The 20,009-nt window shown below is 40.3% G+C and overlaps 1 protein-coding gene across 2 annotated transcripts in view; it reads left to right on the top strand.

The window, feature by feature from the left end:
- Positions 1-19,576, top strand: part of MLLT3 (MLLT3 super elongation complex subunit) — a 253,615-nt gene extending 234,039 nt beyond the window's left edge. For both annotated transcript variants that reach the window (XM_070589688.1, XM_008531961.2), the window contains exons 7-11: positions 127-256; positions 3,144-3,243; positions 8,762-8,833; positions 9,984-10,055; positions 17,088-19,576. In XM_070589688.1, coding sequence (XP_070445789.1) covers positions 127-256; positions 3,144-3,243; positions 8,762-8,833; positions 9,984-10,055; positions 17,088-17,219 — 506 coding nt within the window. In that variant the 3' untranslated portion in view covers positions 17,220-19,576. The remainder of the gene's footprint in view (positions 1-126; positions 257-3,143; positions 3,244-8,761; positions 8,834-9,983; positions 10,056-17,087) is intronic.
- Positions 19,577-20,009: the final 433 nt, after the last annotated feature.

Below are 20,009 nucleotides of genomic sequence, written 5' to 3'. Positions count from 1 at the left end.
TAAACGTATGTGATGATGGTTATTTTTTACCAATGTTCGGTGCTGGTGAGCATTCCCGTGCCTACTATGGCTAGGTATATTTGAAGTCGTATGTTTGACTGCCTGTGGTTCACTGTCATTACTCAGGTCCTTTAAGGTCTATAATGAAAGATCTGCATTCCGATGACAATGAGGAGGAATCAGATGAGGCAGAGGATAATGACAATGACTCCGAAATGGAGAGACCTGTAAATAGAGGAGGCAGCCGAAGTCGCAGGTGGGTGTCTTGGAAAGAAAGAGGTTTCCTTCGATGGACTCCTCCCTTTTCACTAGATCTGTTAGTGTAACCACAGAAAGGTGTGAAACACCAAAAACAATGGCAGCAAATGGTCACATTTATTTGAAGTTGGGGCACCTTGGCATGTTTACGCTCACTTGTACAGGGAACTATTTGTCCCTTTTCTCAGAAAGGAGAGGTCTTTCCTCTAAAAATTTTATAGGGAAAAATGTCATATCAGAAGTCCTTGTTCTTGAAAGTATATGCCAGGGTGGCAGGACTGACTGCTAAAATAAAGTCTGTTTTCTTTGGAAGAGTTTGTGTAGATGCATTGCTGTAGGTAGTCTCAGAATTTGAAGAAACGTGTTTTCTGTTTGTAGTTGGAAATACATAATTGGCTTCAGTGAATTATGTGTGTGACCTAATTAAAACTAGGATCACCTGTGTGTGTTTTCTAGCAAATAAATTCCTTTTAAGTGTGCTGACAATTAGGTTCCTTAAGTAGCTTTAATGCTGTGAGGCATAATTCCACATTATAAGATGATAATTCATGTCGCTTATAATTAATAGTCAACTTGAAATTGCCTTGAGGATTTTATTTCTTTATCATGAGGAAAACAAATAGGCGTGCTTACTTTAATGTGTTTTGAGTAGAAAAAATGTGAATCAACTTGAACTTAAAATCCAATTACATTTATAATATATCATGTTAAATCTGTTCCCACTATCCATTACTGTGAACAAGGCCCTGAAATTCCTAAAAAGAATGCAATCTTAACCCAAACTGGACAGACCATGTTTCCTGCTTGCTAATTTCTTAGTGTCCTTTGAGAAGAGGCTCGTTACAGTATATGTTCCATCAGATCTCTCAATGATCCTTCCTGATGGCCCTACTCGATACTACTTCTTCCACCTTCTCCCAAGGTCACCTGCCTGTGTTCCTTTTGAATAGGAAAAAAATAAGGACCTTATGGCCGTAGCCTTATAATATTTCCCTTTAGAAGTCTTTAATCTAACAAGAAGGAAACTAGTGGGGCAAAAAGACTTAAAAATGGACTGAAACTTGGAGGTGAGGAGCATATTTAGGACAACCCAAATCCTGACCCCTGGCTGCTCTTAAATTTAGCTGATGAAAAAGGCCTGACTTTTTAGACAGTTTCCCAAGTTATTGTTGTTGAGAAGATCTACATATTCTGTGATTAGCTGTTGCCCACCCACTTACTGCCCCGTCCCCTGAGTCCGTGTGGGTCAGGTCGTACACGTCTGTGAGTTGTCTGATGTGATACACGTTGTTGGAGATGCTCCTCTTTGCCTCTGCCTGACATGTGCTGTTAGCACAGCAGCGCCAGTGTAACATTTGATCTTCATTGCACTTGTGAAGTCTCAACTGTTTAATCAGTTTAAATACTCAGCCTTCCACTTCAGTCAAGAAGCATTTTAAAGGAGCGCTTCAACTGAACACTTCATTAATGTAATTTAGTTAAGAAACACAAGTTCCATCAGTTTTTTGCTTAAAGGATGTCCCAGTGTATCCTTTTCATTTCCTATCTTGTATCTTGTCTATCTGAATATGTTTTAGAGCTAGAGTGTGATTGCCTATTCAGAGTGAAAGAAAAACTACCGTGATTTCTGAAGCATTTTCTGTTTCTGAGAAGAATATTATATTAGGTTACTATATAATCAAAGAGACAGAGCAAACACGAAAGGACATTTTTGATGGAGGGCTTATGTTCAGCAGGTTAGAATAAAGAAATATCTCCCACTCTGGCTATAAGAAAATTCCACTTTGTTCTGAAAAGAAAAAAATAGAGGAAGGGGTGATATTTTAATTATCCTGATAGCATTGTACTTTTCTCTTTTTTTCTTTTTCAAGATTCACCCTGAGCTAACATCTGTTGCCAATCTTCCTCTTTCTCTTTGTTCTTCCTCCTCCCCAAAGCCCCAGTACATAGTTGTATGTTCTAGTTGTAAGTCCTTCTAGTTCTTCTATGTGAGCCACAGCCTCAGCATGGCTACTGACAGATGAGTAGGGTGGTTCCGTGCCCAGGAACCGAACCTGGGCCACAGGAGTGGAGCGTGCTGAACTTTAACTACAAGGCCATCAGGACTGGCACAGCATTGTATTTTTCTAAAGCAGTTATCCCAAACACACGGCCTCTTCATGTTGGTGTGGGATATTTCCAATGAATCGTTGTATTAGCATTTGGAACTCAGGACAGCCTTGAATCATTACACAGTAGAAATGATTGGTGATGAGTCTCACATGTTGGGCTTCAGACATCCCATCCTCAGATGTCATCCTGACCTGTCAGTCATGCAAGGCTGTTGTCCACATTCTTAGCAGTTGTTTCCACTCCTGCAGCCTGTATTTTAGCCATATTTATAAATTTTTCATGGGTAGCCAAGAGGCAGAGGGAAAGGAAAATAAAATGAAGGACCCTAGAAACTGTGTAATTTTGCTGACTTTCTGCAAGTTTGAGTGACATGCTTGATGATAGTAGATGGGTGGAGCTGGAGCAGGGAGCTAACTATGAATAAATGAAGCCAGTGAAGTATAGTGGCTGAGCACCAGCTTTGGGTCGCATTGCTTGGGTCTGAATCCTAGAACCACCACTTTTACCTCTATGACCCTAGGTGGATGACCTAGTCTCTCTAAGCCTCAGTTTCCTAACCTGTGATGTAGGGATCATTAAATGAGAAATAGAGGGTCCAACACTTAATACAGTTCCAGGTACAAAGTAAGCGCCAATCCGTGTTAGCAGTTGTATGAGTTAAAGCAAGTTTTCAATGATTACCGTTTGGATACCTTGCTCTCTGCACCTATTTCCATGGATATTTCAAGAATTGTCTGTAATGATGCATATTTCTCCTCTCTGTTTCTTTTCAGAGTTAGCTTAAGTGATGGCAGCGACAGCGAAAGCAGTTCTGCTTCTTCACCCCTACATCACGAACCCCCGCCACCCTTATTAAAAACCAACAACAACCAGGTAGGTTGCTGGGTTCACACTGTTCAAGACTGTAGAACTAGATGTGATCATTTCTACAGAGCACACAAAATCTTCTACCCCCTTACTTGTAAACAAAGTGCTTCTTGATAGCAAATAAATGGAAACCTACAACCTTAGGAATAAACATGTCGTTAGGATAAAAGAACTTCTCTTGTCATGAAAAGTATGTTCCATTGGCTGGGTTAATTAAGTAGTTGCAGGAAGGGATAGTGACAGAAGTGCTGCCCATTTACTCCTGATTTCTATATATTTTTCCCCTCAGCAGTAAGTAGGCGAATTCATGAATTAGAAAGAATAAGACCTTTGGAGCTAGTAGCAAGTCTGTTCTTTGTTTTACTAATTGACAGGTAGGAAATTACCTTTTAACTTCTGATTCTCAGTTTCCTCATCTGTAAATGGAGATATTAATACCAAGCTTGCTGCTTATTGGGAGGATGACCAATACTAGAGGTAAAGAGTGTGGGTCAGTGCCCACACCTACTTGGCGCTCAGTTGATGGTAGATGTTTACTATTATGGGTGCTCTGCCTCTGTGCTCATTCCAGAAAAAGAGGATCATCACTTGTGATTGTGAGGAATAGTTAACAAAATGCAGAGTAAATAATGGTCATTATCATTGCTATAAATCAAGCTAAAGGAAGTCTTATTAATTTGGAAGTCAACTCTGAATATAGTTATTTGGATAAGGTCAAGGCAGAACTTTGAAAGCTGTGATGAAGAGCTTTTGTAAAACAAATGATTAAGATTGGGATATTTTAAATACTTACTAAAATAAACCATTTTCAAGTATCATGAATATTGTAAAAGCCTCATTGTGCGTTGAGTTGATACTCTCATTACCGTAAGTTATTCTTATCTCTCTTTAGACAAATTCCCTGTGACCTCTACAATAATTGCTTAATTCAAGTTACCAAGTGAATATTATTAACTTGGAAATAAAAGAACTTCATTTTTCTAAAATTGTTCTGTTTCACAGGTGTCCTACAATCTTAAATGGTCTTGTTCTTGAATTTGTGATCTTTGTTTTACTGGGAAAGTGTGATTTGATAGCTGAAGACTTTGTTTTATATAAAGCATAAGCAAAGAGCTCTTAAAATTTAAAATCCTTCATTTATAAGGGTTATCTACAACTTGAAGCCTCTATTATTAAGTAGGAATAACATCAGGGTTCTTTACGTGACCAGGTACAATTCAACTGCAGTTTCTTTGTGTCCTTACATGTGGATGCAAGCCCAGCCTCATGGTCTGTTAGAGACTGGCTCTTCAAGGAGTTAGTGCGTTCTCATTCCTTATCCTGGCTCCCTGTGGTCCTTGTGTTCCCTCATCTTCAGGGCCAGCCATGCCGATGGCCCAGCCAGCTTCCACCACCACCACAAGTCGAGCTTTTCAGGGTAAAGTGAAGACTAAGCACGTAGCCATCATCACCAATCAGTTGAGAAGAGCCGGCGCGTGGCTAACTAGATAACTCAGGATTCTTTTGTAGATTTATGCTTCAGTATGAGCTGGCAAAAGAATAGAATTTGGACCCTGAATACATTTTTATATCCAATTGAAACCTATTTAGGCCTGATTTCTGCTTCTGGTGGGTGCTGTGTTAGAATTAGGTTACTTCATGGGTGACAGCAGTGGCCGTGCCAGGAGTGAAGGACGCTAGTGTATGCGTTTGTGCCCCTCATTAAGCTCCTTCAGCTTCTTTCCCAGTCGGCATTAAGACTGTGCTTGCTAAATAAATGCAGCTCCAGCAAGCCCCTCTCATGCCCTTCAAACCTAATAGCTGCCCCTAAACCCTTCCTGGATGGGCAGTCTGAAGCTGACCTTGGCTTCAGAGAAAGGTTTGGGTTCTTTGTCAGACTTTTTTTTTGAACCCCTCTAGCAAAACAAGAACAAAAATGAATAGTATCATCTGTCTGGAGAGGGTAAAAATTACTTTATCTGATTAAATACCACTGGTTCCTTGGCATATGTTTATTCAACAAATGTAGCTTCACACGTGTGAATCATCAATCTGTCAGGAATACTCAGTTATATGTCACTTTCTCCATGGACCTATAAGCATAATAAGAAAGTCCATATGCTTTCACTTTTAGCTAGTCTAGGGTAGGGAGTACATGTCCCACAAGAGTGCCTGCCTCCTTGGAGCTGTGTCTTGGAACTGAGAGAGCGAGAAAAGGTTTTTAAAACTTTGTTTATTGATTTCTTAACCCCTCAGATCACCTGCAGTGGATCAGGTGTGATCCTGTCCCTTTCAGTCAACATTCTAGGAGTTCTTAAAAAATTAACCGTCTTTCTTAGTTCTCTATGCCAATAAAGTGAAGTAGTACAAATCTAAAAGTCACTTAAATTGCACCCTGGAATGTGTTTTTAGTCTTATATTTGAATGTGTATATGTGATAATCTGAAATTTTGATCAAATAAAATAGATGAAAACATCCTGGGAAGGCCTCACTGTGAAATGGGGGGGACCCATGTTTCCTCCTTCCATACCCCTTGGCTGCTCTCTGTCTGCAAGTTGATAATGCTCTCTCAAGTTTCTGTAAATTACCAAGCAAAGCTGAGTTTTCCTTACCTTTTCTCAAATCTTCCAGGGACTAGAGAAGACAGAAAGTGCTAATTGAGTCAAACATGTCCTAACTCTCAAAAAAAAGTGAACAGAGAGAGCGCCACATGTCAACAAAGCAAGTAATTAACATGAGTATCGTTAGAAGCTAATAGTGATCATTAACATGAAAGACCTATCAGTGGAGAATCCATCTGCTGAATAATTGACTTGTCACTCCTCACAAAGGGATACAGAAAAATAATAATCTTGAAAATTTGATTTTCAAGCCATACCCTCAGATGAAGGATAGAAATGCAACTAATCACAGGTCTATGTGCAGAGATGACCATGGGTATGCATGGTGCCTCTAGGCAGTCTGGGTGGCTGTTTCCCTCAGGAGAGCTTAGTCGCCTTTATTGGGGAATAATATTGCTGTGCCATTTTAACCAAAGGTATTTTTTTTTTTACTCCTAACCTCTCTTATGTGAATTTCAAACAAAATCAAAATTCCAGATCCTTTTTGGCTGAAAGTGAGGAGGGGAGGGAGGAGAGAGGGGCCTGCAAGGAAGTGATGTATTGGACCCAAGTTAATATTCAGAATATCATAAATCACCTATCAGCCTGCAAAGCATGTTGAATGAAATTAAAGACTCTATCCAGTTAAACTGGTTTGAAATAAGCCCGTGGAATACAAGGTGCTGGCCTTTTATATTCTGGAGCCGTTTCCTTAAAGATAAGGAAGGATCATAAATAAAACAATTGTCTTCAGCATGGCTCAGCTCTCTCGGAATGAGGTTTTGACAAAGCTGTTTATTTTGGAGCAGGGAGAGATCAAAGAAGGAAGATTAACTGAGCCCTCTCTGGGCAGCCACTCAGTAACTTGAGGCGGATCACTGACACCAGGAGCTTTTGTTCCTGCCACTGCTGCTTCAGAAGAAAGAAACTAGGATTTCAATGTAGTTTGGCCTTCTGTGCTGTAGCGCTTACGGAATGTGTAGGGTGGGACTTAAGTGCCCCGAATGTTTTATTTTCTGCTCCGAGGAGAAGGTGGGAGAACTCTATAAACCTAGTGAGCGAAGTTCCATTGCAAATGCAGAGTCACTTTGCCCGCCGCCCCCTCGCCGAGTGCACTGACTTGGGGGGTGGAACAGGCATGCAGAGTGGGATATGATGGGAACAAAATTCAGTTTTCTAATGCTCAAGGCGAGCAGGCAGGCGGTTTTTCCTCTTGCCTGATGTCTCAGCAAACTGTCTGCTTCGCCCAGCCCGGATCTGCGTTGGCGAGGAGTGCCATCTACTGACCTACTTACTCCTAGGTCTCTGAGCGCCGAGTTTTCCCCTGAGGTCTCATTTCCAACAACAATAGAGAGAAGGAAATTCTGCATGTAGTGGAGTGTTTGGTTTCCTTTACAGTGGAGCATGTTAAAAACGATTGCCTTGCCTCTGCCATTAAGTAATTTCCTCGTGTTGCCAAAAGTATTGTATTTTAAGTTAGCCTGGTCAAATTGGTCATCTGGTTATCTTAATGTTAAAAATAAATTAAGGCGATTCTCAGGAAAGACTTAGCAGCTCACTTCTTATCCGTACATTATTCTAAATTCAAAGGAAAACATACCCTTTTAGAAGTATTTGATCTTTTCTAGCATGTCATAGTCCTATCCTCAACAAGTAAAATGTTTATTCGTAGTATGAAATTTTACAGCTGAGTGGGAATCTGGACATCGTCTTGTTCATCTCTCATTTCATCTCATATTTTGAGGCCCCAAAATGTTAAATGATAGGTCCAGGACCTGAACTTAGGTTTCTAAGCCCAGTCACTGCTCTTTCTACTACAAATTAGAAGTGGAGTCATTTTTAAAATCTTCTGTGTGTTATGGAATATGGTAGACTTTTGAACAGAATTGTGGTTTGTGTGTGTGTGTGGTAGAGCAGAGAATGGATAAACACAAGAGCAGTAGGAATGTGAGACTTCTTAAATATGCCCTTTATTTGGCATTTTCCTCCTTCATATTAGCTTCAGATTATAATAACTCACTTGGTAATGAGATTATCATGAAAAAGACAAATAACTTTGCTTTTTATGTTTATATACATTTGTAAACACTCATCAATAAATTTAGTAGTTCTCAGCCATTTTAGGCAAGGGCCATTTAAAAATATTTCCGTCATAATCCTTAATTTTGAAGATTCTAATAAATCAACCATATTTATTAAATAATAATTTGTTTCTCCTTTTTATTAATTAGAAACATAGCTCCCCATGGACGCTTCTGAAAAGTATGCAAAACCACTTTTCATAACCTAAGCTGTAGTTGGTTCAGCTTATAAAAGGAAAGGCACTGGTATTTTATCATGGGTAAACACATCGTTTCTTGAAACACAGAAGATAGTCTTGGCTCTTCATTTCTTGAGTTGGAGGATCCCAAGTTGGGAGCAATGGTGTAACTGATGGCTATCTTCACTTCCAAAGCTGCGTCAATTTAGTGGATATGAGTCATTTTTAGAATCTGGAAGTCAGGTACTGCAAAGGGCATTCGAGTGTTTGTTTTATCATCCCTAGCGTCCCAAGCACTGGTAGTCATGCTGAAACAGCAGAATGAATACGAAAAAATTCTTGCCAGAGGGGACTCTAATCCAGTATAACTCAGCTGCTGTACATATGTGTGAGAGTGTTGTCACAGAAGAAAAGCAGCCTTGGAAGCTTGGATCAATTTCCTTATCATCAACGTTTTTTTTTTTTAAAGTTCTATTGCCCTGACTCAGCATTTCAGATATAAGCAATTTATTTTCCAAGGACAAGTAAGGTTAGAAGAGAAGAAAGAAAATGTATAGCGGAGAAATACTATCTGGAAAGCAATGTGATTGTATGACATTTCATTCATAAGTGTCTTTGTTTAGGTGGCTGGTTGGCTAAGAAGGGCTTGAAATCAAATTTAACTGTGTTCTCTTTGATCCCCAGATTCTTGAAGTGAAAAGTCCAATAAAGCAAAGCAAATCAGATAAGCAAATAAAGAATGGTGACTGTGACAAGGTAGGTTTCCAGCCCTTTGCTATGAGTGCTACAGCACCGACTCATCTTCTGTTTCTTGGCCTTTTCCTTGATCATCCTCGCTGGTTCTCCTTTCATTGCTTCATCAGAAGTGCCCGAGACCCCCAGCCGACCAGTGGCTTTGTAGTTTATTTTCCAAGTCTTGCTTATATTTTCAGTGTTAAGCTTGGCCTTATGCTACCATTTGCCATGATGCCTACATTGCCAAGGGATTTCGGGCACATTGAATTGGGAGGTAAGAAAATCCTGGTGGAGGCAGAGGGGAAAGGAATCTCAGACGTCAGTGAGCAGGACATCTGATCCCAGTGCACTGGGCTTTCCCCAAGTGTGCATCGTGCATCTGAAATCTGACTTCAAGACCTGTTGGGGCTTAGCCTCCTGTTCTGAGCAGGGTCCTAACCTGCTTTGCAGGATCAGGGCAGGCCTGGCTAATGCTTCACAAACCTTTCCTTTGCCTTCATTGTAAATGGTGCTAGACACCCATGCAGTTACGCTAACAAAGACTCGTGGTCTGAGCATGTGGAAAGAGAGGTGAGCCTCTGCCCTGTCAGAGGAGCTCGTGACAAACCAGGTATTAATTTGGATAGTGACCTATATTTTCCTAAGACATTCTTCTGTCACTTGCTATTTACTAGCAATTTTTGGTATGACCAGGAAGGTTTTTTTTTTTTCTTAAAGAATTTGCCCTGACATGATTGGTGATGTGCATTGATACTTCCATGTTCAAACTTAGAATTTTTTTTCTCTTAGTTAGGTAGCTTCTAAAATGGAAGAATAAAAAAAATGAAAGTAGCTCGTGATAACATGTTTAAGCTCACAATTTACCATTGAGTACCCTTTCTCTCTGTGGAGGCATTGTTGGGAGACAGTGAGTCTGCTCACTTGAATCTTGTTGAGAGCAAAGAAGTGCAAGAATTGCCCTTTTTTAAAAAAGCAGGCTTTATAATGGTAATAGTCAGCCAAGAGAGACTTGTTCTGCAAAAGCTTTGGGCACCAGTCCGCGCAGCCTGGGCTAGGGGGTTAGAATGGAGAACCGCCAACAGCTGCTTGTCTGTTCCTCTGTAGTTATCCTTTTATTTTTGAACTACCTCCTCAAGTGCTTGTTCTTTTGGGGGGTCCTCTTCTCTTTCAGGCATACCTAGATGAACTGGTGGAGCTTCACAGAAGGTTAATGACACTGAGGGAAAGGCACATTCTGCAGCAGGTGAGAAATGCTTTTTCAGCACAACCCTCTCCAGAAGCCTCAAGGCCTGGAGGATCCTGGGGTAGTGTGATAGCACCTGGAGGCCACAGCAGCCCCACCCTGGCAGAACCGGGCTAGTGCCACCTGCAGAAGTACTTGGGGAGATTGCTCATTTCCCAGGCTACCAGGCAGTCTGCTTTGGAGCTTTGCCAGATCATCTCCCTCCTTGGTGCTGCGGATGATGAAAACTGGGCGCTTGTGGAGGTGCTGATGCTGGAACGTACTGATCCCCCAGCCGGCTGATGCTATAGTGTGGGCTGAGGGACGGGATAGTAGGAATGCAGAAGCCTTGGGGCCAGGCTTCTGGTTTCATGGGAAAACAGTGATAAGAGTTTCAGTCAAATGTTGTAAACGTTTGTGATTCAATTTAGTAAGCTTTTGCCAATGCTATTCTAAGGAAAATAAATATTTTCCTCGTTTCTCTTATCTTGTACACTGTACATTCTATTATTGTGAACTCATCTGTGGAATACGTAGAGTGGGGAAACTTCTATTGGTACAATTTGATGTTTGGAGAAGATAAGAAGGGTGGTTTTTAGTTTTCATATGGTTACGGTACATGCGTCCATTGTGTTAACAGTGGCTATTGAGAAAATAATTTTTCTTTAACATCCAAAGAGAAGGTTGTATTCTAAATTCCAGGGTGAGTTTGTAGATTATTTCACTGTTTGATTTTTTCCTTAATACTCTTAAAGACTTGAAGTTAGTATTTAATCTACCCCAGCTATATATGGGTTATTCTTTTTTAATATTTAATGGCTGCTGGTCACTTTTATATTCTGTGTACATTTTTGCTTAAATCTATAAATAAGCACTCTCAAACTTGCCAAGTTCTCTGGTCTGATGAGCTATTTAACCCTTCTAGAGTTTCAGATTTGAGTCAAAGACTTACAGACCTATGATTTTTAATTGGAGATAAGTTGCATTTCTTATATTTCCATTTAAGTGAGGAATGGGTTAGGGGAGTAGGATCTGAGTGGCTTACCCTGAGACATATTCTAACACTTTGATAGTGTTTTTCTTCAGCTTTCTTCTGTAGAATTGAAAATTGTTCAGCCTGCCATTTACCAATTATTTAGTGCTAATTGACTGAGTGGTGATGGTAAATCTATTAGCTGATTTTCTCAGCCCTTCCTGAACACCAGCTCTGAACCACTGTGGAGCAGTTGTCCAATAAAGCTGTTAATGCACAAGCTGGGCCCTCACGGTGAGTCTCACAGGACAGTGAGACAGATGTTTGGGCAGACTTGGGACACTTCACAAAGAAAGCCCAGCCAATGAGTTGAGGAGATTAGGCCGTTGGGCAGGGTCTTACCTTAGGGTGTCATTGGCATTCCCAATTTCACATTGTCCTTTGTTTTGACCTTTGAAAGAATTGTGAGGGAAGGTGGCTTACTGGAGAATTCCATCGAAGTGGCTTATTTTAGTGTTCTAGAGGGAGAGAGCGATAGCTATGGATTTTTAACCTGGCATAAAGGCCCTCCAGGGCGCACAGCGTTTCCCTCTAATTGCATTCCCAGGCCAGTTGAAAGCTCTCAGTCTTTGGCCTTTTGCCTTGTAGTGCAGCTGAGGCTTGTGATTATGATACCATGATGCATGTCCTGTCACGGTTTACTGCTTAATTAATTCCTATTGTAAAACATAGCACTATTGAAGACTAGTGTTATTCTCCACCTTGAGAGCTGCTCATCTTGTGGAATGCGTGCCGCAAAGTCTGTGAGTTCTCCACCATGCCGAGCTGAACACCTGAGACAGAATTTCTGGTGAGCCCAGGATCACGTCCCAGGTCTTTTCCTATTAAATGCATCCTATCAGAAAATCTGGTCTGACACTTTTATTTAGCTCACAAGAAGTGGTTAAGATCTTTGTTATACTCTGGGGGCTTGCGGTGCTGGCACCCAGCATCTAGTTTAATGAACAGAAAGCACTGGATCAAGAGAGCCTGTGTTCTTAAACCGCTTTTGCGTAAGGTAAGCATCGGTACAGTGGACCCAGTCAAACCTAGAGATGTCAATACCTAGGACTCACTCATAATTTGATTCTTCTTTAAACCAAGTGTTCCATATTTATTTGGAAAGGGAGATTGAGCACTTCTAAACTCCCCAGAAATTCAGCTCTGAGTCTGGATTTGCATCCTATTTAGAAAGGAAAAAATGCTCTGAGGACAACCAGGGCTTCCTTAGAAGATAGTTTAGCAATTTAGATAACAGCTCTGATACTTTCCGAGTTATCTCCAGGGAGGCTGGGGATGAGCTGTGTGTCGGAGTATTCCTTCTAACAACGTGGAGAACACTCCAGAGAAGTGTTCTCCTGAAAATGATGTTCTCCATCCTAGGAGATTGCCTGGCATGTTTTAGAATCCCTTGCAGGTGGGAGCCTGATGGCCTGCCTTTTAACCCAGGGCCAGGCACTCACGTTGTCACGTGGTAGACAGTGCTTCTCCAGCCATAGCCGAGGCCATTCTCGGAAAGACCTAACTTATCCCAGACCTGACTCCGCTCTAGGCAGAAGCAGTTACAGCAAAACTTGTTCCTAACTGCCCACTCAGTGAAGAGGCTGCTTCCGGTGGAAAGAACCCTGGTTTTTAAAAAACATAATCAAACTAAAAATAATGCATCTACCTTTTTATAATTAAAAACCAGGGCTCGGGGAAGGAATCACAGATTTACCAACTGGATCCTCCCTGTTTAAAAAAAAACTCTATGTAGTACCCTCTAAAAGGCTGACGTGGCAGGAAATAATCCATCACAACTGTTTTCACAACAGCCGTCCTCTGAAGAATGAGTTAAGCAGTTTACACACTCTTCCTTTTCCACTCCTGTGCATACCTTGTTCTCTTGCCTGCTTTCCTTGTGTGCAGCCACTCTATCTTTTTTTATTACTTTGGAGGGGCACTCCTTATTGCAGTGTGATGCAGGGTAATGACACGACAAGAGAGCCACAGCAGAGCCGCTCTCCATCAGCAGAGCCGGGGATTCCTGTGGAAAGGCGCAGTGGCGTCCTTCAGGAACCGGCAGGGTGTTTATAGGCTTTGTGGCTTGTGTCACTGGAATAAAGCATGTAATGCGGTGTTTCTGATGTTCCAACTATCCAGATTCCTGGAAAGGAACGCACATTTATTTTTCTTTATGAAGTCTTTACTTAATTGAGGACGTGGCTACATGCTCTAATAATTCAAATCATTAGTGCTGTTCCCGTTGGCAGCCAGTCCCACACGGCGCCAACTGCTGCGGCTGCTGCGGCTGCTTCCGGGCTGTCTCTGCGTCTATCCTGATGTGTGCTCACGAGCCCCTGTAAAAATGCAGGGCTCCCTGAGTTCGATTGATCGGATCCCCTTCGTCCCTTTGCGTGTGTGTGGCTGCAGGCGGGGTGAGCGTGCTAGTCGTGGAGGAAGCAGGAGGACTGTGAATGAACCTACATGATATTACAAGGTGTGGGAGATGACAGGGCCGAATTTCCTAGTGGGCAAGTGTGTCTTGTTTGCTTTAAAATCAAGTGGCTCTTTCTAGAAGGTATTCTATTGCTCTCTTTTCTACTTATTGTTAAGTGATTAGTGAGCAGCTACGTTGAGTCACAGAAAGCTATTTTCTTAAAAGGATGAGTTCACTGTCATTTTAAAGGGAAAATGTAAGGCTGTACTTTTCACCCTCACTTTGTGGTTTTCGTTTGTTATTTCAATGGCTTTCCTTCATCTACTGTTCTCCTCGCTTTCTTCCCTTCCCCCTGAAAACTTTTATTGTAATTATTTTTTAAAAAATTGAAGGAGGCCTTTTCTGAGTTTTAGCTTCTGGCATTTTCCCTGCTTCGTTTGTTTTAGTGCTAATGAAATGCTAACAGTCAGTGAAGGGAGGAGGAAAAAGCACTGGGTCTGATAATTCACGTGCTGTATAGTTACCGCCCAGATAATTAAGGGTAAGTTTACATTTATATGGTAGTCATAATCATGTTTCCCCAATCTGTATGGCAAATGACAGCTATAAAGAAGCTTCATTTACCGTATTTGATCCTCTGCGCAACCGTGTGTGGTAGATTGATAGATAATTAGAGCAGGTAGCATGATCCCTACTTTATAGATGAGGAAACTGAGGCTCAAAGTTGATAATGTTCTGTCTAATGACGTTCAAATAGCGAGCCGAGTCAGAACTCAGTATGCCACAGTTAACACCCTCTATTCCGAATGCTTTGTCGCTTACCTACTGGCCAGCTAGTTGGGGAGAGGAGTCACACTCTGGAATAATAGTTATTTGCCTCCATTGTATAAATTGAAAAGCTATTTGTTTCCATCCTGAAAGAGCTCTCTGACCAGGGTATTGGTTTCCACCCTCAAGTTGACACATTTTCACTAGGTCTGTAGTATTTCTACACAATATGCAAAAAAGATAATTTACCCTGGAAAGCACTCTTAATTCAATTGATGTTAAATCTGTAGTAAGTATTTGACTGCCTTGAAAGGTTTATGTGTGGGACATAGCTGTGCGTGTGTCTCTGTATGTGTGCAGATGTGTCGGGTGACTTAGCCAGAGCTCTATAATCATTAATTAATAAATCAAATGTGTCCATTTTAGATCTTTTAGTGCTAATGAGAAGATCTTGCTAGATAAATTCTGACGTGGATCTAGTACTTTAACCGCAATTGGGAACACCCCTTAGAATAATCTCTTGATGCGTGTAATAGAGCCCTGGGTCCAGTGGTTTAAGTAAGGCTCCCTCTCCACCCCACCATATCTAGTAGTTGGCCCAGAGGTAAGTAATTCATGGTCAGTGCATGGCTTAAAAGATGCTGAGGAGATAGACTCCTTGCCTTCCTGCTCTGCCATCTTTCACATCTTGCTTTCATCCTCTTGAGGGGAAGAGATGCTGCGCTTCCAGGATTGCGTCTTCATTCCAGACAGGAAGAGGGGCAGAGGGCAAAAGGCACGTGCCCCTTGTCCATACCCTTTTCAGAAATTTTCCTGAAAGCTCAGTGACTTCTTTCAAATAAATTGTAAATAGCAGTGTTTGCCGAGTACTGCCTGTGGGTCTGGGAAAGCAAGCCTTTTAGCTGGGCATGCTGCCACTCCCGGAAGATCAAGCTTCTGTTGGTAAAGAAGAAGGGCTAAACGGATATTAGGTAGGCACTTTGCTGTGTCTGTCATGGTTTCGCAATGGGAATAACTTGTTTTATTATTAAAGCCATGGTTATATCTGTAAAAAATAGTTCAAGAGGTTGAATAAGGCATTAGCAGCTCAGTCTGGAGTTGGGCATTTAATTGGATTGAGGTCCAATATGTCTTTTATGCCTCTCTGGAAGTCAAATATGTCAGGAATGGGGAGCACATTTTCTCTTGAGTGCCACTGACCCATAGGGAATAGTTCACAAATTTACTGTTTTTTAAAGAAAACTAATTGTAAGAAGAGAAGGTCAAAAGTTTTCATTCTGCTGTTTTCAAACTGAAATTAGGTAATCTAAAACTTCATTGAATGAATAATAGGCTAAATAATTAAAAGTATTCTTTTTTAAGATTACTGAACTAAAGAGAATATAAAGCAAGTGATAGAAAGGGAGTAGCACAGACAACTAAAAATAAGTGGAAGAGTTTGCTAATTGTTTTCTCTGCACAAATATTTTTGTCTTTCATACTGTTGTTAATTTTCCTCTCTCCTCCACAAAGCTTACTAAAATTAACCCCCTCCATCCCAAATTACCCACAGCGTACGTACCAAAAACCCACACTACCCAGGCACAGCAGCCATTTCTGATAAAATTATTAGTAAAATAGGCATGGAAAACATACAACATGCTAAAAGATTCTCTCAAACCAATAACTAAAATGATTTTTTTTTTTGAGGCAGATTAGCCCTGAGCTAACATCTGCTGCCAATCCTCCTCTTTTTTGCTGAGGAAGACCGGCTGTGAGCTAACATCCATGCCCATCTTCCTGTACTTTATATGTGTGATGCCTACCACAGCATGGCGTGCCAAGTGGTGCCACGTCCACACCCGGGATCCGAACCGGCAAACCCTGGGCTGCCAAAGTGGAATGTGTGCACTTAACCACTGCGCCATGGGGCCGGCCAAACTAAAATGATTCTTAATGTTGAAACCTTAGAAGCATCCTCCTCAAACCCAGGGCAAGACAACAGTATCTCTGTGACCACTTTTGTTTATCGTATTTCTGAAAATTGAAGCCAATACAATAAGAAATGAGATGTAACTATTCCAAACGGGGAGAGAAAGGTGTCCTTTCTTTTTTTAGATAATACTTCTCACCCCCAAATACTCAAGGCTGTCAACTCAACATGACTGTAAGTCATAAATACAAGTTTCATTCATTTTTTGTTGAAGTATAACAAAATGTACAACTAGATGGAGTTTTAAAAAGTGAATGCATCTTTTGTAAATTGTACCCAAATCATGCAACAAAACAGTTGCAGCACCCAGAAGGCTCGCCTGAGCCCCTTTTCCAGTCACTGCCCATGATCTTCAGGGGGTGGGGTTGTAGATGGTTTCTATCTCTTTCTTTGTGAGTTCTTTTATTTTATAAATTTTCAACAATAATGTAATCAGAAAGAAAAATGATCGTTATTATACATGTATGTATGTGTATACTTTTTTATAAGGAGTTTTGTTGTTTCTGGGCTGGAATTTCCTTACATCTAGTAGGTATAGTCACTGTTCATTGAGTCAGTAGCTGATTTTTAGAGGGGTCTTGAACTTCTGTCTCCCCTTCCACTCCTACCCCTAGAGTAAAATAGTCTGTTGATGACTTGAAAGCAGGAATCGTTTTAAAGGCTGTGAATGATGAGAAGAGGTAACCTGCTCTCACTGAGAATAGTGTTCCTTTGGCTTACCAAATTGGCTGAGAGTTTGGTGCCATTAATAGCATGGGACCTTCTTGCACTAAATGGGAATATGAATCTCTTGGTTCCATATTTGACCCACTCCATCACTCTTTCTTTGCCTTTTGATGTCTATTGCTTATTGCCCAAACTTTCTCTTCTTTACTCCTCTAGATTGTGAACCTTATAGAAGAAACTGGACACTTTCATATCACAAACACGACATTTGATTTTGATCTTTGCTCCCTGGACAAAACCACAGTCCGTAAACTACAGAGTTACCTGGAAACATCTGGAACATCCTGAGGATACCACAACTGGATGCATCAAAAACTATTGTTTGTTTTTTTTGGTTGTTATTTTTTTTGTTTGTTTATATGAAAACACTCAGAATGATGCAACCAAAAGGGAAAAAATAAAAATCAAACAACCTTCAGCTTTATTTTTCTTTAAAGCCAGTCATCATCTCTTGATAAAGGAGAGGTTAAGCAAACCAGCCTCAGCGGACCACTCTTCTCTCCAAGGAAATCCCCGGGAAGAGTCAGCCTGGATAGCCTTGAAAACAAACAGATCAAACACAACACAAGAAAACTTAAAGAATGTGTCTGGTATCATGTCTCTCTCTCTGTGGTGATTCATTCCACAGGACGAATGCATATTCAACACACTGCCTTATTACATAACTGATCTATTTATTATCGCATACAGATATTCTAAAGTCGTTGAGGGAATGACACCACAAGACATTATAAGTACTTGGTCCCGTGGATGCTCTTTCAATGCAGCGCCCTTGCCATCCCAAGCCCAGTGACCTTACTCGTATACTGTGCTACTCTCCACCAACTTTTTCCAAGTCCTTTTACTTGTTGCAGTCTATATTTTCCACCTTTTGTTTTTCCAGTTCCAGGACTCAGATTATCAACTGGGGGGACCAAATAACCACCCTGATTTTCTTCTTTGTGGTCTTTTTTCCTGAAAGTTGGGGCCCAGTCCTTGGCTGTATCCATATAATGATCTTGGACCATGGTAGAAAATGCACCAAATAGGATCATATGAATTGCTGTTTAGCCTTAGTCAATAAACCTGTAGGACTTTTAAACAAAAGTGTTCTTGTAAATGTCCTGCATCCAGCATCGTTGAGCTGTCATCAACATTCTTGTGTCTGTTTTACTGTTATAATATTAGATAAATATGGAAGCAAAGGCATTCCACAGGATCATCATTTTAAAAAAGGAATTCTGGTTCTGTTTTCTAAAGAAATGTTGTAGAAATTCTTAATTTGGATCTATTTATTAGTAAGAGTTTCAGCTTTCTTCAGCTGCCAGTGTGTTATCCATCTTTACCATAAACCCTGGAATAAGATTTTTGTTTGTTCACATATGATCCTCTTAGACTCTTTTATATTTGGAAAATTAAAATCTTTCTTTGGGGGAAACATCTTGGTTCTTCTGCCATAACAGACTGTGTATTAACTTGTAGATTCAGTGGTTCGATACTGTCTAGTCACTCGTGTTTCCAGAAGGATTTCTTGTAATGGTGAAAATAAAGATGGTTGGGGAGGGGGGGATATTTTTGTTCTCAATGTACCCTGTTTTGAAACTAGAAATCTGTCCTGTGGCATGCAAAAGAAAGCAAATTATTTTTAAAAGAAAAAAAAAAAAAACCAAAGTACTTTTGGTGTCATTATTCCATCCTCTCCATAAATGGAGAAATGCAAAATGAGAACCGCTCAACGTCCAAGTTTTTGTTGGGAACTCAACCGAAAAGAAAAGAAATGAAGAAATGCTTCTGGATCCAAAGGTTCGTTCACTGGATCAGCCTTAAGAAAGTCTCTATGTGTGCTAATAGACCAGTATCTCCGTCGTTTATTCCCATGCCAGATGCTGTCTTTTCATACAGAGATTAACTAGTGTCTGTACAGAAAATGGTCTTTCCAGACCCATTCTTTTGGGCAGTAATGTAAATGCAGATGGATAATGGAGTTATTTCTGCATTTTAAAAAGGGGATTTTTTACATTGTTTCTTTCTATCCAAAGACACTATTTTTTCCTTTAAAAAGTTACAATACAGCCATGCTCCTTGTAAATTACTTCTCTGAAGCATCCTCCTGAGGACAAGTGTACTTTTTCAATAATGTTACGATTCTTGATGATTGGCATGAACTGTCCTTGAAGCTTTTGGTGTGTAGTCCACCGTCAATGTTTAATTACAGAGAAACTTTCCGAGTCATTTTGGACATTAGGTGACTGATGGATTGTGTGTTTTTAGTTGTGTTTTGTTTTGTTTTTAACTTTACAGGTGGAAGTGGGGGGAGGGCAATGCTTATCTGGAATTGTTTGCAAAATTTAAACATCTTTTAAAATTTCTAACTGCTAATCCACATATTCTAATTAAGGCAGAAGTGTATGTGGTTTAACTAAAATACTGGTGTAGTTTAACTAGAAATGTATATATGTAGTTGGGGCCCTTTTTATTTTTGTAACTAAATTGTGTGGCGAAAACTATGGTTTGGCAATGTAAAAGATTTTTTGTCCCTTAGGATACTAACCAAGAAACTAGGTAACATAAGAAATGAGCAAACGAAAAAGACAACAAGAAGCAAACCTTTTACAGTGATAAACTTGAGACCTAAAATTTAGGTAATAAAGCAAGCGTCTTCAGAATATTGTCAAAATGTATGTTTGTAAATTGGGAACGAAATTCAGGAAAATTTACCCGTGTGCTTCTCACGGAGACAACAAAATGAATTTTCTATGATATTCCCATAGAGTAAGAGTATATTGTTAATTTTTTAGAAAAAAATCAACTCTTGCTCTCAGCTAATTTTAAATGCAGAAATAATAAATCTCAATTAATTTCAAATAGTTATATGTCTCGTAAAGTAACCCACTCAGTTCTGCCACGTTTATATACACTCAACTTTGAGACCTGTTAAAAAATATTTTGACACATGTATCCCAACAGTGGCTTTGGTTTTTTAAGCACAAAGGAAAAATGGCAGGGTTTAATTTCTTTAGTGTATATATATAAATAGATGTTTCAAATAAAATTAATTGGGTGAGGGTGAATATGGTTTGAGCAAGCTAGAGTATAATA

The sequence above is a fragment of the Equus przewalskii genome, chromosome 22 (assembly GCF_037783145.1).
Source record: "Equus przewalskii isolate Varuska chromosome 22, EquPr2, whole genome shotgun sequence".
In the NCBI taxonomy this organism is placed as follows: domain Eukaryota; kingdom Metazoa; phylum Chordata; class Mammalia; order Perissodactyla; family Equidae; genus Equus; species Equus przewalskii.
This window is presented reverse-complemented; position numbering and strand designations above follow the sequence as displayed.